The sequence below is a fragment of the Mauremys mutica genome, chromosome 2 (assembly GCF_020497125.1).
Source record: "Mauremys mutica isolate MM-2020 ecotype Southern chromosome 2, ASM2049712v1, whole genome shotgun sequence".
Classification (NCBI taxonomy): Eukaryota; Metazoa; Chordata; order Testudines; family Geoemydidae; genus Mauremys; species Mauremys mutica.
Window position 1 is genome coordinate 262,534,158 of NC_059073.1, and position 18,862 is coordinate 262,553,019.

At 39.9% G+C, this 18,862-nt stretch overlaps 1 protein-coding gene across 1 annotated transcript in view; it reads right to left on the reverse strand.

The window, feature by feature from the left end:
- Window positions 1-305: 305 nt before the first annotated feature.
- Window positions 306-18,862, reverse strand: part of LOC123364802 (protein adenylyltransferase SelO-like) — a 45,961-nt gene continuing 27,404 nt past the window's right edge. Inside the window, exons 16-19 of the mRNA XM_045007213.1 lie at window positions 16,066-16,145; window positions 14,387-14,430; window positions 4,532-4,611; window positions 306-4,315 (exon numbers count right to left, since the gene is read on the reverse strand). Of these exons, the coding sequence (XP_044863148.1) occupies window positions 4,193-4,315; window positions 4,532-4,611; window positions 14,387-14,430; window positions 16,066-16,145 (327 nt within the window). The 3' untranslated portion in view covers window positions 306-4,192. The remainder of the gene's footprint in view (window positions 4,316-4,531; window positions 4,612-14,386; window positions 14,431-16,065; window positions 16,146-18,862) is intronic.

An 18,862-nucleotide genomic window follows, 5' to 3' on the forward strand; every position in this document is an offset into this window, starting at 1 on the left:
CCTCCCCATATACGGAAACAGTTCTGTTATTTTTTTTTACCCCTGACACTACAAATTTACTGGCACTTTTGTTGGTTCTAAATTCCCAGGCAAAAATGTTGTGAATATCTATCAATTACTTAAAATAAGAGATCTTTAACAATGTAGTCTTCTTAAAAAACAAACAGCACACACATCACAAGTCCTGGAAATGCAGAGATAATTTTTAGGTTCACAATTATTAGAATATATGGAAAGATACAGTTAAGGCCACCAAAATGACCTAGCATTACTCCCATCTTTCACAGATATGCCACCACCAGCAATTACTGCACCTTGTTTATAAAACAGAGACATTTTGATGAAGGACACTTGAGGAAAGATATTTTGGAAAATGTTTAAAGAAGTTCACAGCTTTGGCCTATGGATTTCTTAAATACATTAAATGTACTTAGTGCATAATTTGCTGATTGAATGGAGAAACTATTGGCATTGGTTTTGTACACTGTAACTGTTGCGCTTGTAGTTCCCCATTCTTCCTACCCTGAGCTCTTATCGTGTAAGATGTCTAATTTTTCATCTGGACTTAAGAGATTTATGGCTACATGTTTATATTATGTCTCACATCATAACACTTTTACCTTATAAACCCGGCCGATGGGAGCTATGGGAAGCGACGCCTGCAGACGAAGGTGCTGCAGGGACATGCTGGCTGCCTCTTCCCACAGTTCCCATTGGCTGGGAACAGAGAACCACAGTCACTGGGAGCTGCGGGGGGCGGTGCCTGCGGATGGTCAATGTCAGCAAAATGTCTCACAGCTCGCTATCAGATTACCCTGATGGGCCGCAGGTTGCCCACCATTGTTATAAACCCTGCATATATTGGGAAATTGTCTTGAATAACCAACCATCCTGATGGTCGTCACCAGTGAATAGATGTAAAATCTTCTTTTCTGACCACTGGGAGAGAGCTAATGTAGGGGGAAAATACAATGGATATATTTCTGGACTGGTCATCATACTGCTAAATTGCCTCTTTTTTCAGAATCAAAAGACGTTAAAGAAAATTGGAGTTTCTAGTCCTAGCTATCCAAAATCCAAATCACTGTTCAGTAATAGTTCAGGAAGTGAGACTGTAGTGAAAGATTCTGCTTTGAATGTTCTAAAGTACTTTGCAGCACCTTAATAGAGACTTACAGAAAACACTTGGAAGGGGTTTAAAAATGCTGTAGAATTCACTTCTTCCAACTGATATAATTAAGGTGGCGACAGTATCAGAACACTTTGGTTCGCATAAAAGAGTAATTAGTTTTAAGATTAAGGCTCTAATTAAGTAGAAATTAATGACGGTTTAAATTTAGAAAATCCAACATGGCTGATCAAAATGGCAGGGATGGTAATGACATAGTTCAAATTTAGGTCGGGGAAAGTTCCAGCAAACAAGAGAGAAAGGAGTTAGAGAAAGGAGCTTAGAAAGGTCTAGATTCTAAGATGGCATCAGGGGAGGAGCTTTCCTACCTAAAAATAAGTATGATGTCCTGGGGAGGAGCTGAAAAGCTAGAAGCTGATTGGCTGAGAGGATCTGATCTTGAGAGCGCAACTAATATACAAGGCCAACAGCCAGCAGGCTGAGAACAGTGGGTTTGATAGCAGGCTGAGATTGTAGGAGGCTTTCAGCTAACAGGCTGAAGGCAGTGGGTTTGAAGCTTTGCATAAGAACGGAAGCTGCCTTAAAAGAACTAAACAGCCTGAAAAGCAGCTACCTGAAAAGCAGCTACCTGGGAAAACAGCAGCAGCATTCTAAGGTTGCCGTGACAATGAGCAACTGCCTGCTAGCAGCTACCTTGCCAACAGCAACAGAAGAGCAGCAACCGCCATTGCATCTGTATCCCGAATGAGCAACAGCACAGCTGTGGAGCCCATAGGTCTGGAAATCAGACAGAGCAGAAGGACCAATTAGACGGGTCAGAGGGAAATTTTGAATAAAAAGTTCAAGTCTGATCTTCTTTTCTACCTATTATTTAAGAGTGTATAGATTTGTTTGTAAATAAAGCTGGATGCCTGTACCTTGAGTGAGATCTCCCCTACCCGTCTTGAAACCGCTTGGCCAGCGCATACAGCATGTTAAATGTTTAATGTTAAGGGTTAATGTTGATGTCAAGTAAATGTTTATTTTTAATCTGTGAATACGGTAATGGTTTTTCATATGTGTACAGAGGTCACGTATACCACATGGTATTAAGTACAAAGTTAAACTGTATCACTAAAACTAAAAACCTTTGTGGACACGGAAATCTCTATGCGCATGTTACATTGAAACTACTATATTTCCTGTATGTGATAGTTATCTATATTGTCTGTGCCTTTGATTTTGTTGCGTCTCTTCTTTTAAATGTAATTCTGTTGTGTTTTACTATAGTCTATGTATTCTCTCTTGCTTCATTAAATACACTGAAATAACCACTTATTTCTTTAAACAGACAATACTTTTGTTTTCAAAGAATTATTGCTTGTGTATCCATCCTTGAGTGGAAGGCTGTATGTGTGTCCTTTCAGGGGTTAGTAAGACTAGCTTTCTCTGGGGAGCCCTCTGTGGACCTGAGACAAGCCCCCTGGTAACATCCTGGCAATTCTTTCAGGGCAACCACAACCTTATTACCCTTTCATTAAATTAAAAGCACTATTGGTAGGCTAACATAACTGGCGTCTAAAATTTTAGGGTAACAAGATCACCTCATTCTTGAACCCTCAGATCTTCCAAATAATTTAATTTACCTTAAGCATTCCTGAAAAATACTAGCTTTCCATAACATTATAATTATGAAATTAAAGGCTCATAATGGAAGGCAATCTCAGCCTCTAAGGATGGGAAGACTAAAATCTCTACATATTTATCCATTGGATTGTTAAGTGACACATTTTCAGCAATATCTCCATTTTTTTCCAGTGTTTTTTTGCTAGACTTCCACTGCACAGCTGAAAAGTGGGTATGAAAGGCATCTTGATCTAATTTCAATGTATATACTGAGTTATCTTCAGGAAGAGTCCATGTCCAGCTAGTAGACATTCCCTGAGGAATTACACCAGTACAAAATACACCTCTACCCGATATAACGCGGTCCTTGGGAGCCGAAAAATCTCACCGTGTTATAGGTGAGCCCGCGTTACATTGGGGTAGGGAGAGGAACTGCTCCCCGCCCCAGCTCACCTCCACTCTGCCTCCTCCCTGAGCGTGCCGCCATCGCTCTGCTTCTCCCTCCCTTCCAGGCTTGCCGCGCCAATCAGTTGTTTGGGGAAGAAGCGGAGCTGCGGCGCGCTCATGAGAAGAGGCGGAACGGAGGAGGGTCGCAGCAAGTAATGCGGGTGCAGAGGAACCGCTTGCGGTAACACGAATTCAGATATAATGAGGTAAAGCAGCCCCGCCCCCCGGAGCACTGCTTTACCGCGTTATATCTGAATTGTGTTATATCGGGTCGCGTTATATCGAGGTAGAGGTGTAAATCTTAATAATGCTGTCAAATGCTAAACATTGGAAGTGGGGTGAGCTAAGCCCATAGACAGCTGGGTATACAAAGAACATCCCACTTTAGTCTTGGACAATTCATTCCATAGATAAATTTGCTCACCATTTAATTTAATTTCCTTAAAAAACTATTTGGCAGTTTAATGGGAAGCAATGAGGTCACCTACATAAAACTTAGTAAGGAACCATTTTGCAATACTAATCCTGTCCAGCTAAGAACTGGATTTGCTTCCTGCTTCAAATCTCCAAATACCTTCTTCAGAACAGAATGTAATTATATTTGAACAGTGTGTCACACCTAGTGGGGACATTAATTAAAATATTCCATGATTAAAACTATGTCAGGAAAATTTTAAACTTATCTAGAAGCAACTAATCAAGACATAGCACTAAGAGGATGGATTTGGGGAGGTTAATGTGACAGCCTGACTGAACTCTATTTTTTCTAGGACACAAATTAATGCATCAATAGGTATGTGGGTCAGAGCTAGAAATGCCAGCAAATTACCTACTGATAGAACCATGCAGAACTCCATTTTTCTTGACAAACCTGGTCAAAATTTCACACAGCAGATCGGAAGGAATCACGCCTACAGAGAGAGAGCGGGTAGTGTTGCCTAGTTCCCCCACACCAGTTTGAAGGCTTGAGCTCTGACCCTACTCATTTTCTCTTGCTTCAGCTGCTCTTCATCAGGATGAACAGCTGACTTTAAGGTCTTTGGCCCAAGAAGGTGGACGTAGTGAATAGCCAGCTTTCTCTGCTGCTGCTTGCCTCTGAAAGGGATGTTGTAAAACTTCCTGCAGAAGATGGACCTAGAAACAATTAAAATTGAGAAGCCATTCCACACAATTGTTTTGCAGATTCCCTGGGGCAAAACATACTAAGCGTTGAACTCACTCCGGGAATTACTCCTCTAACTATTTACTACTACCACTATTGGAGGACAGTACTGGTCAAAAGTGTTATGAACACAACGCTCATTTCATTAGCTCCATAAATGTAATTAGTATGTAAGTAGACAGTTTTACCTCTGAAAAGTCATTCATTTTTGCTTTTTGTATTGCTGATTCTGCCATCCAATTCCTAAGTATATATCTAGGATTGACAGCTGAAATCAAAGGAAAATCCAGTTGAATTTGGTTATAAAAAGTTCAATACATACCATATAAAAGCAACCCATATTTCTTGAATATTTAAACTGAAAGGTCATTTAAAAGGTTTAGTACACAATTAAAAAAAAACACACAAAAAAAACAGAGGCATAACAGGAAAATAAATGAATTAATTAGCCATATTTTTTACATATAGTGATGCCACAGTACCATTGTTCTTTGTTTAGTAATAAAAAATACTTACAAAAGAATATTTAGATGTTTTTTATTTTTTATGGGGGTTTGAAATATGTTAGAAAAATTAACTTAATGTGAAGTGTGTACTTGACCAATTTGTATGCAACCAGGCTACAAACAGAGAGAAAAGCGTGGTATTAAATACTATGATGCAAATAAGATTTCTCAGTGCGGATCACTAATTCACTTTTCAGTAATGGTTAGCATATTGAAATCTAGATTCTTGGAGTCAAGTGAGAGGGGTGATTCTGCATAAATGATCCTTTATAAGCTAATATATTTGGGGGGAAATTATTTATTTAGATTTAAAACTATAAAAAGATGCCTACTCCAAGGTCTTAGGTGCCTTTACACCTTCAATAATTATGAAATACAATGAAATTCTAGCAATATTGAAATAATCATTCCATCCAGACTCTTTCCTCACCTTTACCATTGAGGGAAGCACACCCTCAGCCTTCTCTAAAAGCCCAGTGAAACAGGTTTCTTTTGCTGTGTGGCACGGTGTGCCCAGGAGGTCACCAAATTTTGACTATTTCAGAGCAAGGGAGGAGGCAGGGGGAGCAAGTTCCAGAGTCCTGGAGCCTTCTCAGAGAATGCCCTCCCAACTGCTCTCCTCCCTTTTATAGTGAGGGGGATCCAGTTCGGGTGTCTCTGCTGACTGCACAAGTAATGACACAAATTGCCACTGTCAATTTATTATTAAGGGTTATAATAGTTATTATAATAATAATTCATGATATTTCTTAATAAGAAAAGGGCTGAATAATGTTAATGAGAAAAAAACTTATACTTAGACATTAGTTTCTGAATTTTTCTTGACGTCCACACATCAAAATGCTGACTAGAGAAGCTTTCAAAGCTGAATTTATGTAGCAATTATTTCAACCTACACTTTTGGTTTGTGATTCTTGCATGTCTTTCCTGTGCTTTATATAGTTGTTCTGTTCTTACTGTGAGTAAATAAAACCATCTTTTGCTTTCCACTATTGTCATGTTGCTATTAATCAAGAAGCTGAATAAAGGCAAGGGGAGGATAAGAAGCCTAAGATAGTCAAAGTTCTAAACATGCCACATTAAAATGGGGTATAAGTGGGCTCAGGAATCAGCGCTCTGTCCTGAATAGCTTCAAACAACTCGGCAAATGGAAGCATCATAATCATAAAAACATCTTTTTTCCCAAAATCTGTTGGAAGCATCCATGAGAGCCACATGTTTTCTCTGTCAGGTTTCAGGCTGTTTATATCTAATAAGGGGCAGTTCAATGGACTTTGAAAATGAGACTGCTGAATTATTAGTTCAGCATTGCTCTTCCAGAAGGAACAAATGATAGACTACAAAGGAGTTTATCCTGCATCTTGGGATCAAGGAAAATTCTTATAAGCAAACAGACTTTAATTCTCAAATTCCTGGCTGCTATCACTCTGACAAGTCCTAATTTTCCTCTGTAATTAAAGCATGGCCTTCTGGTTCAGTATGTTTTCTTTCAACTAATGACCAAAAGAATATCTACCGATTAAATCTGTTTCTTAAACCTGTTAAACTCCCAGTATATATCTTTACATGACACAGGAGCAGTGTATTTTCCCAGGGTCAGTACCTGACTATTCCTTTATATGAGATCAATCAGCAGTACTAGACACACTATTAGCCTTAGCCTTGGCATGAAGGGTCTATAGTTTTTGCTCACACAACTAAGGCTCATTTGTTCCAATCATTTTGAAAGGGGGAGATGTTCTACTACAGGAGTTCTCAACCTTTTTCTTTCTGAGGCCCCACCCAACATGCTATAAAATCTTCATGGCCCAACTGTGCCACGACAACTCTTTTTCTGCATATCCAGTAGATTAAAAGCCAGGGCTTGCGTTATAGGGGTAGCAAGCAAGGCAATTGTCCAGGGCTCCACACCACAGGGGGCCCCGCAAAGCTCAGTTGCTCAGGCTTTGGCTTCAGTGCTGGGGCTCAGGGCCTCGGGCTTCTGCCCCACATGGTGGGGCTTGAACTTTCTGCTCTGGGCTCCAGCAAGTCTCATGCCCCTGAAACCTGCTCGCAGCCCCCCATGGGGCCCCAGACCCCTGGTTGAGAACTGCTGTTCTAGTAATTGTCCCGGTAGTTTTAGTGTGAATAACACTTGTTTCAAGCCAAAGAAAATGTTTAAAGAATAAAAAATATTTCTGAGGGGAAAAAAAAAACATGTAACCTTATAAAATATGCTTTGAAATAGTCCTATGGCAACAGACAAAACTATTGATAAAAACCTGAAGCCTCAAATCATCTCTCAACTTGTTCCTCATTATGTTCCTTATTTCAGATTAAAATTTAACTCTGCTCCACATAATGCCGTTTTCTTCTGTCCTTTGTAAACAAAAGCATTGATACTATGGAATGTTTTTATTTGCTTACAAATGTATACCTTGTAGGCAGCAGGTCAGCACCTAAGAATTCACATCAGAGAGAGACTATGGCCCTGATCCTGCAAAGAGATCCATGGGGTTCACCCTTACAGTAGAACTGCATTCACTTTTGATGGTTTCCTTTGCAGAATTAGGGCCTAAGACAATAAACATTCTTCTCTGGTAATATGCACAATTTATAAAAAGCACAACTAATCCAGCTAATAGCTAGTATTTCTTGAAGATCTAAGTGCCTATGCAATAGGTTAAACAGAACTTGTATGACTACACAGCGACTCATAATTCTACTACATTCCTTACTTTGGGAATTGGACATTGGCAGTTTGAAGCAACAAGACTCATTATAGGCAACACAGCAGAAGAGGTTGATACTTTACGTTATTTAGCAAGGAGAGTGAGCTATACAACTGAGTTGGGACTCTGGTTTTGAACTCTGAGCTCTAAAGGCTCCCCAAGCCAAAGCAGACTAGCAATGCTGCAGAGGTGAAGCTCTCCTTCAGAGTGAAAGTGCAGTCTGAAATCTCAGGCACTGCATTTCATGAACCAGCTTCAAAATGATTTTCACCCCACAAATAAACACATTGTTAGACAGAGATAATACTGCTACTAAAATGTATGTTTCATCAGTGTGTTCAAGTAAGTCTCAAGTACCGTTTTCCTTAAGACTTAAAAATATATACTTATTAACAACATTCCTTCCTGACAGTATTTTTTGATTTTACAAGATAGTATTACTCTGTATGCATTCAGTGCTTTTCATCCATTAGAAACAATTATCAAATAAGCCTAACACTCTACCAGTGAGGTTGGTTTCTTCATTTTATGGATAGAGAAACTGAGGCACAGAGTGGAGAAATAATTTGCCCAATATCCTAAAGCAACTCAGTGGTACGGCCAGGAATAGAATTCAGCCATGCCAATATCCAGAATCCTGCCTTAACCACTAAAGCTCTGCCTCCCTCCAGTGGAATGTGATCTACTTTGTCTGAGCATTTGATCTAATCCATTACGTTGCTTTTCGGGAATAAACTAAAAATATAGTAACAATATGAAAGAATACTGCAACAGATGGGAAAGTAACATAACTCACACTAAAATGACAACTCATATTGAAACAAGGACTCATAGTACCAGGAGGCAATACAAATTCTATTAAATAATATTCGTCCCAGGCATATATATCCTGAACAACAGCAAACTGACAAGTTTGACAGTGGATTATCTCTTCTGTATAGAAAAAAATGTGAAGAATTAAAATTAGATACAGTGGACCCTCGCTTGAACGCATGTCTATATAGAGTGATTCTGCATATAGCACAGGACCGTGCATGGATCCCGAATTTAATTAATTACATTGGGATCCATGTTAACGTGGTCCCCACATTAAGGCGGGACTGCACATGGATCCAAAACCCACGTTCAAGCGGGGGTCCGGTGTAGTATTAATCTAGGAGTTCTGAAGGAATTTAAGAATTAAGTGGGTGAGCTGCCAACCACAATGTGCAATCTTTTACTAAAATCAGTTTCTATACCAGAGAATGGGAAGGTAGCAGATATTAGTGATCTTTAAAGAAGTTAATGGGGAGGTTCTGGGAATTTTATATCAGCAAGCCCTTACTTCAGTATCAGGTAAATTGACTGAAATGACAATTAAGAAGATAATTATAAAAGAACTAGATGAACTGGATATGAAAGGAACAAACCAGCACAGCTTCTGTAAAGAAAAATTGTGCCTCTCTGACCAACTTGAATTCTTTGAGCTGGTCTATGAAACTGAATAAAAGAACGTGACAGAATATATTTGGACTTTCAAAAATTCTTTGACAAACTCTGTAATAAAAGGCTGTTAAAAAGCTAAGCAATCAGAGAGTGAAAGGTAAAGTATAATCAGAGATTAGAAACTGGCTATTTGAGAGAAACAAAAGAGTAGGAACAGATGGTTAATTTTCAACATGACGCAAGGTTATGTAGTAGGACCGGTGATGTTTAAATAATTTATTAATGATCTGGAAAAGGGGGTGAATAGTGAGATGGCAACAGTTGATGATTACACAAAATTATTTAGGTAATTCAAGACTAGAGATGACAGGGAGGAAATTCAAAGGGATCTACCAAGCTAGATGAATGCACAGCACCTGATAGATGAAATTTGATGTGGACACATGTAAAATAATGCACAGTTGACTAATTTGAGTAGGATACTGATAATATAGGTGTTGCAACTTATATCATCAGAGAACAAGAATCGTAGGTAAGCACTTTTCTTTTGTACCCATGGCATCTGTTGTAATAAACCACCACAGATACTCAAAAGCTCTATATGAAAACTATAAAAACACAGGTGGTGGGTATAAGAGGCTTCGGGAGGCTTAGCTTCCCCAAACAGGGCAAGAAATGCCAGATGTGGCGCACCTCCCTTTGGAAGCATGCTGGCCCACTGCCTTTAGAGTACCGGATACTCTCGAGAAATGGGAGGCCACCAGCGCCCGGACCATGGCCCCACCCACACTTGGCCTCATCCTCTGTAGCCCCGCCCATGCTGTGCCTCTTCCCCCCGAGGCCCTGCCCTTGCTGCCCTTCTTCCTCCAAGGCTCCCCACTCGCTGCTCGCTCCCTCCACTCCCTCCCCCGCACCCCCCGTTGCTCACCCTTAAGACAGGAGCGAGTGGAAAGGAGCGAGTGGCAGGGGGCTCTGGGGAGGGGGCAGAGAGGAATGAGTGGCGGGTGCCTCAGGGGAGGGGATGGATGAGCAGTGGGTGGGGGGCCTTGAAGGAAGAGGGGGGAGTAAGGGTGGGGCCTCAGGGGAAGAGGCAGAGCAGGGACAGGAAGAGGCAGAGTGGGGTGTTGGGGGAAGAGCTCAAGTGGAAGCAGAGTCTTGGGGCAGTGAGGGGGTGGGGCCTGGGCAGAGCCTCAGGGCAGAGAGGGGGCATGGGCCAGGCACCGGTGGCCCCTCCTACTTCTAGGGAGCTTCTGGTGCTCATGCCCAGCCTCCCAAAATGCAAGAGTTATGCACTGCCTATGTGAATAACAGTAAAAGATAAAAAATCAGAATAAAAAATGCACTATAATAAGCTGCGACAAGCATGTTGCATGGTAGGAACCTACAGCTACCTATCTATGTACTATATTCAGCGATAGTCAGACCTCAGTTCAACATTATTGCCTGCTCTTTAACATTAATCTTCCAAAAGCACATGTAAAATTATAAGAACTATCCCTTAAAATGGATAAAACTTCAGCTAGAACATGGAGATCCAAAATACAAAGGTCAAAATAATCACGATCAACATTCCAGTAGCAGTGAGAATTTGTGCCACATCTAATTTTTTAAATCTTATTGAGAAGCCACAATCTAATCTCCTTCTATTTTTCACTGGAATCAATGAAAGCTTCTGAAAGAAGTACCTGATCAATATCTCACAAAGGACCATGGCTACCGGCTGCAAATGCAATCACACAACTTACATCCAACAGTTCCCAAAGTAGCATGATAACTAAAGACGAAGCCTACAATACTTTTGGTGCAAAGTAAGATCAGATCCCCTACTGACTGTGCACCATCTGTGCCTCGAGACTTTCAATGGTGCATGGTCCTCTATATGCAAACTTTTCACAGATTTCGCAGAATTTACTGTGGAGCCACAAAATGGCCAGGCAAAATCTCTCTCTAAAGAACGACCTCAGGATCTGGCTCTCAATATGTACAGAATAGCTGAAAATGTAGCACTAACAACAGTGGATAATGTCAAAAAAACATTTCTTCCACAGGGCTCGATCAAGCATACAATGTATAATATGCCTAAATAAATCAACGGTTGTCATATTTAGTAATTTTGATGCTCATAACTTTAACATTATTAAGTGTTAACATTTAAAAAAAGCCCTTCCTTTGCTAGTGAAAGCCAGCAGAGAACAACTATGCCCACTACTAATGGAAATAGTCAAAGCCTCCTCTAGGGAAGCATACCAACTACACTCTTTCAAAAACACAAAGTTCGCCCAATCCTCAAGACCTCTCCAACTATTGTCCCATCTCTAACTTCCCATTCATGAACAAAATAGTAACCACCAAGCTCCAACATGTGACATCAGCTAACATGCTGGATGCCTCCCAAGGGCTCAGACCAGAGCACAACACAGAGACAGCTGTAGTGGCACTAAAAGCCAACCTTCTTATGGCCACAGACACAGGTAAGATCTCCAGGCTCATGCTGCTGGAACTCTCTGTAGCTTTGGACACAGTGGGCCATGTGGTATTGTTAACCAGCCTACATGACATAGGAGGGACAGATGGTCAAGCACTACAGTGGCTCCAATCATTCCTCTCCAGCAGAACTCCAAGAGTGGTGATGTTTAACTATTCCTCTCCAAAGGGAGTGCAGAGACACACAGGGATGGGGGGTGCAGAGACATACAGGAACTGGGGCAGATGTACCTGACTGAATAACAGAAGCTAGGGGTCAGCCCCCCAATTGCCTAACAATTCCTTCCTCCACCCAAAAAAACCTTTTCCATACTTCTCTCACCCACACCAACAACCCTCCTGGTTCATGCCCAGGCTCCTTCCCTCAGCTCCTCCAAGCCCTCAACCCTTTGCACTGCTTCTGAGGAGTGCAGGAAATGCATCTCTCTATTGTAGTTTAAATGAATTACTCAAAGTTCTGTATTAATATGCCTAGTAAGGAATCTATTTGTCAAAAACACATTTCCTGAATCTTTTTTTTGTCTCTATTGTTACAGACATACTTCCTGACAGATATTTTGAAATAAATTACTGAAATAATTGAAACTGGTCTGATTATACTGTGTTATTTTTACAAATAAAATATGTATAATTTTGCAGAATTTTAAACTATGTGCAGAATTTTTAATTTTTGGTGCAGAATTCCCCCAGGAGTAATATATGATGATAAGCAGCAGTATAAAACTATGCTAGGATAAGAAATGATTATATGATTTTAACAATTGCATGTTAATTAGGAAATAATAAAGTTTTGTCAGTAATGCGATGTCATCTTTAAACAATGCGTAAATGAGATTTCAATATTATGTACACAACAGAAATTGATCTTTTGATATAAAACGGTATTGTAGTTATAATGTTAAATGCAAGTCTAGTGAGAACGAGTGACGAGTGTGTTCTAGTGATTATCAGGAGCTGCGAGCTAGGATTCCTGGGGTCAATTATCAACTCCGCCCATTGATTCATTCTGGAGCTTTGAGCTAGTCATTTAAATTATGTGCCTCAGTTTCCCCCATGTGATGTGGATAATCACAATTATAATAACTAATAACATTTACCCTATCTCACAAGTGAAGCTTGATGATTATTAATGTACTTGTAAAATGATCTGAAATCCTTATATAAAAGGGGCTATAGTAGCAGTAGTAGTAAAGTACTGATATTTCTGAAAGAAATACTATTTTCCTTAAGAGTTAAGATTTCATACAGATATTGTAAATCCCACTTATAATGCTCTGATGTAGATTTACTTGTTGAGTTATATTTTTAGGTGCCAGTTTACCTCTCCAATGTGTGTATGTGTTAGTAATAGGATTATTCTAAATCCGGGGTGACCGGAGCACTGAATCTAGCTATCAGAATCAAAGTAAAGTCCACTATTTGATATCTCAGATATCAGGCTAGATTTTCTTAGGCTGCATTTGCTTCTACCTGTCAGCGTTGAATTCTACCCAGAGGACAGTTCAAGTTCCTTGCTGGTGCAGAGATGTGCAATTTAGTCCTCTCTCTGAACCAGCAGAAGCGATTTCAGTCCATTATCTCAATCAGTGGTAAACTTTCAACTCTACCAGTCAATTTATATTCAGACGCTGCCCCCACAATGGAAAGGGTCAGAGACACCAGATTTTTAAATGAAAACTTAGTCTTGGCTCTCAGAGAATGTAAATACCAGAGGAAGTGTGGATTCCACATCCATGGTCCCAAAAGCCAGCTCTGAGCATTTCTAATTTCTACTTTATTTTATGGAGACTGTTGGGGGAAAGGGATAAAAACAGGTTTTAAAAAACAGAATGTTTTTTGTTTCAACATGTTCAAAGCTTTTTTGCATGAAAATGGCAACAGGTTTGGTACTGCATTTTAATACCTGTTCAACAGAAAAAATGGTGCAGAAAAGTAAATTGTACCTCACAAGTTTTAGATAAGCATTCATAGAGAAGTATATTTGGCTTTAATCAAACAATGAAATGCAGAACAATGTGATGTATCTTGACCTTTGAAAGATTAGAAACATCAATTAATAATGTTTGTTCATGAATATCTTTCACCTAGATTAAACTGCCACAGCAACAGGATGAGATTAGTTGTTCACATTCTAAGTAATTATGAAGAGACACTTTAATTTAAAGTAACTGAAACTCTGATAATTTACACAAGGAAAAAGTCTGAAGAGGATGTGTGGATCATTTTAATTTAGTTAATGTAAACGCAGTACAGAAGGAGTGAAAACAGTAACCGCTGAAGGAATAAAGCTTCATTTTAAGCCATGAACTTCATGACCATTTGTTGAATTGAAGTATGTATATACAGTTCTGTCAGGATACATTTAGCCAGATTCTGATCTCAATTACACTGGTATAAATCTGAAGTAATTCTATTGAAGTTTAACAGAATTATTCCAAATGTGCAGCAGTGTAATTGAGACCAAAATCTGACCCTTGTTTCCTTTTCTTCATAAAAAGATGGTACTTTTTTCTGCTCCTGAAAGGAAGGGGTTGATAGCCTTGAAGAAACATGTTTTGTGCAGCTAGGCACCACTTACAAGTGTGATAGTGCTTTTGAGTTGTTTGGGGATTTTGTTTGGAAAATGAAACAAATACAATTACCCAGTCTCTCTCCTCAGACAAAAAAAGCTGCACCTTGCACAGTACCCTAACAGTCACGGGCTCAGGCTCTATATAACCTGCAGGAAAGCAAATGTACATATTTCTATTCCCAGTGGACAATTTTGATACTTTCTTCAGACCAGTGACATGTCACAACCACAGTAATTATTTAATTGAATACCCAGTGCATGGATAGCATACTTCTGTGAATAAACTGTTACCTAACGATTTCCAATTGCCTGAAAAGTTCTAAATTATTCAATTGATTTACTTACCTGTCATTCTTTTTCTTCTTGTACTGTCTGAATCACCCATGTTACTATATATGGAAAACCAAAAAAAAATAAAAAAAATATTACATTAATTTTGTGCACTCTAACTTCTCTTGTTGATACCACATTTCCCTTTCATTATAGTTTCCTATTCTACTGTAAACAAAAAAAATCAATAGTTCCATTAGTTGAACAGCAAGAATTAAACAAACATAACTGACATATCTATTTTCCCTTTTATCCCTCTCCTAACATTTTCCCAAGACAGCATTCATAAAGTATTCATTCTACACTTGTTTAGTACATATACTCCCTCAAGGTTTCTCAGAAGATAATGCATCCAGTACAAAGTGGCTGAGTTTAATTCTTATACTGAATATATTCTAAATGCATTCCATTTGACACTGTTGACCTACCTTCCTAAACTGCATATGATCAAATGCAAAACGGTAAATACTTATTCATTGGCACAAATGCCAAATTACAAATCTCACTGGACATTTACCAGGAGGGAAGGATAGCTCAGTGGTTTGAGTACTGGCCTACTAAACCCAGAGTTGTGAGTTCAATCTTTGAGGGGACCAGTTAGGGATGGAGGGGGGGGAAACAAAACCTGTCAGGGCCAGTATTTGGTCTTGATAGTGAAGGCAGGGGACTGGACTCAATGACCTTCCAGTTCTATGAGATAGGCATATCTCCATATATTATTAAATTATATTCTTATTATCTCAGATTTGTAGCTGCAGCTCTGACAAATGTATGTGCAAATTAGGCACATAATTTCACCACGCATTTGTGGGGTTTACTTACTTTTTAAAATATTTTGTTCTCCTTCCATTTAAGTTAATAGGAGTTTTGCTATTGTTTTCAATGGAAGCAGGATTAACCCCCTAAGTGTGATTACACTCTGAAAAGAGACTATGTGAAAATGGCATTTTCTTTCTCAGCAGATTTGCTCCTCATGTACATTTGCTCCCTGAGAATTGTATCTTTAAAGAGAATAAGAATTGTCATGAGTATAAAAATGTTTGATTTCTCATGTTTTACCACTATCAGCCCTGCAGAGCCAACACAACTATGTAAGAGCAAACAGGGTTCTTTTTTGGCTTATGAAACAACAGAATTTTAGCTGGTTCCAACTGCGAAGCAGACACCTATGCAATCCACTGTCTTTCAATTAGACATTGAGTCACACCTGTGCAGTCCCCCAAGTCCAAGGCAACAGGGTTGCATAAGTGTATATGAGAAGAGCTCCTGATCAGAAGCATATAGTGAGAGAACACAGCTTGACTTTCATATCCCAGACTGAGTTTGTTGGGTTGTCAGTTTAAAAAACAACCATAATTGTAAGGTGAGTAAATATGCTATAGGGGTCACTGAGGGACACTAAATGCTGAACTCCATAACGTCATTTTTACAAAGTTGTGTTTCAGAATAGACCAGATTGTAATTAGACAGAATAAAAATACATTCCAGCCATGCAATTATCATGACAGCTAGTGATATCTCCATGCACATAGGGAAAAATGGCATGTAAAAGTATGCCAAGGAGCAATATATAGGATTGGCTAAAGACCATGCAATGTCGAACCCAGACCAGGATAAGATTAAGTGTACCCCACCTAAATTCCACTGGCAAACATACTCTTGTTATTTTTAATTTGAAACTGTATTTATCTTACCGTCCTAATCTCAAGAGGTATATAGTAACCCAGTCTGAAAAGAACTTGTGTTTAGCAAGGTCCTGCAGAGCCCAGAATTCCTAAATGAAAAAATACAGTTAATGATAGATACACTGCAGGTTGTTACTTATAAATCTGTTCACTTTGTTCATTGCTTGTAAAAAATTCTAGGACATAAGCAGGGCAGGAAGAAGCCACAGTGCTTGGCACTTAACTTTTCTTTAGTGTGCTTCCTTTGTGTTTCATGCTAACCCAGAGAGATGCTACAAGGATATCTGTGCTACCTGTGTCTGCGCTTTGTGTGCCTTAAGTGAGACCCCTTTATAAATCTTTTCTTTTACAGAAAATACACAGCTATTTAAAAATATTTGTGAGAGGGAAGGAAAATGAATGGGAAAAGAGGGGATAAACAAAGAAAAGAAGAGAGGAAACAGGGAAGGAAAGGGAGGAGAAAGAAGTCTGATAAAGGCGAAAGATGAGAAAGCTGACTCAGGGAAGCCACAAATCAGGTTTCACAAGCTGGTTAAACTGTGTTTATAGTTGCTTTGCATTGTCTGTGTGGGACAAAAAAGCCAGCAAAAATGGATAAACATTACAGAAACAGGCACAGATATGCATAAAGGAAGAGATCCACCACAGGACACGAGAGAAGGAAACAAAGAGTGAAACAAAGAAAGGGACATGAAAAGAAAGAAAAACAAGGGAGTCAGGGAAAGTAACTGGGTAGAAGGACTGGCTTGAGCAACCAACTTGTGGATAGGAGGAGAATGTGGAAGTCCAGTATTCCTATGTGTGGATATGAGGATAAATGGCTTTAGCGGGAGAAAAGAGATACTCCTAGTTGAGAATACAATGGTGTCAAGTTGCTGTTCTTGCAATATTCCTGCTGGGTTTTGACATGTGTTTATATGTGCATCTGGAGGGAGATATGCGATGGTCTGCTGATTTGTAAGAACGTGCTTTGCCACTGGCAAAGCATTCTTGCATAGATAAAACTATCTGTTTTGCATGCATATGAATCTTTTAAACAGCATAAAATTACATCTGGTATTTCAAACAAGGCTTGGGGGATCAGAACTCCTGGGTTAAATTATTTTCTACCTTGAACAGAACACTTTCTACTCGACAAACCTAAATCAACATGCTTGAAACAGTTTGTTCAGCTACTCAAACAGCAACAGCCCAAATAAGGACTGCAGAAGGTCCTCGGCCTGGTGAAGGGTGTGATTAGTACACAAGGAAAGGAATGATCATCCAGCATTAGGGTGCTGGCCTAGGACTTGCTGCCACAGATTTCCTAGGTCACCTTGAGCAAGACATTTAATCTCTCTGTCCCTTAGTTAAATGGGGATTATAGCACTTCGCTACCTTATAAACAGGGGGTGTGAGGAAAAACATATTAAAGATTGTGAGACGCTCAGACACAATGGTAATGGGGGGCATATAAGTACCTCAGAGAGACAGACACAGCTAAACTGATTCACCAGCCTGGCCCCTCACAGAAGAGGAGATGCAGTAACCAAGAACACAACTGCAGCTCACAGCTGCTGTAGCCTCAGGAGCAACTCTACTGCATGTTTGGGAGGATTCCATCAGCTAAGAGCCAGGAAGAGGTTTTGTCTCTTACTCTGTAGCTCACAAAGCTATTCTTGCTCTTACGTATACACACTTTTCTTCTCAGTCATCCCTTTGGTATACATGAGTCTCTCCAAAATAGTAGTACTTTGCACATCTACAACATTTGCCATCTGAGGCTGTCAAAGAGCTTTTCAAATATTAACAAATCAAACCTCAGAGCAACCCACTGAGGCAGGTATCCTCATTTTACAAATGGGGAAACTGAAAAGCAGAGACTTTGGCTAAGATCATCTAAATGTCTGTGACATAGCTGGGAACAGAATCCATATCTCCTGATTTTCTCACACAGCCTTATGCACAAAAGCATTTTGCCTCCCACATCTGCTAGCCTGTCCTGAGCTGGATTCAGAAGAGAAGCAAAAACGTCAAAAGATAAAGAGGGTCTATGAGTTTTCTGGACAAGATGAAATGTGCTCCCCACAAAGAAAAAGTACTATAAATAGCCATAGTAATCCTTTGTAAAAAGATGTGTGTTTCCTTCCAGATTTCCATGAGTCTCCCCCTTTGGGGAGTCTATACTGTTTATTGGTTATTAAATTATTACTTGCTAAGTGTCCTCCACACAGTCAACACTTCAGTTATTCCTTCACTGTTGAGGACAGCATTAAATGCAATCTGTATATTATTCTACCTCATCTTACAGTTGCTAGATTGTTTTTACCTGTTTTATTTTGTTATTTAGGCCTGGAGGTTAGGCTCAGTTGAGTTATCTGTGGGATGGAATGGGACTATGGGATGGGCAGAGGACAGGGACAAAGATGTGTTCCCATGTTCTTAAGTTGTGATCAGGGCTAGTCCTAGGCCCACATTGGGATTGGAGAGGGACCGGATGAGGGATGGGGCCCTGGTGGGCCCAGGTTCAAATTAGGGCTGGTGATGTCCCATGGGCCAGTTAGCATTAGGTCTCGGGGCCAGCTAGATGGCCTAAATAAAAGCAGGAATTGAGGTAATCTGGGACCACACTGGGGATGGCTCAGTGGACATGTTAAGGCTAAATTTGAGCATGACCTGATAAGCCCTAGCTAACATTAGGTTTGGTGCCAGCACCAGGGCTAGGCTCAGAGTGAAGACTGGCTAGTAGCTCAGTGATGAGCTGCCAAAATCTTAACAACCGGTTCCCTATAAAAAGTTCTGATTTAAGGGGGGGAGTGGGGGAGGG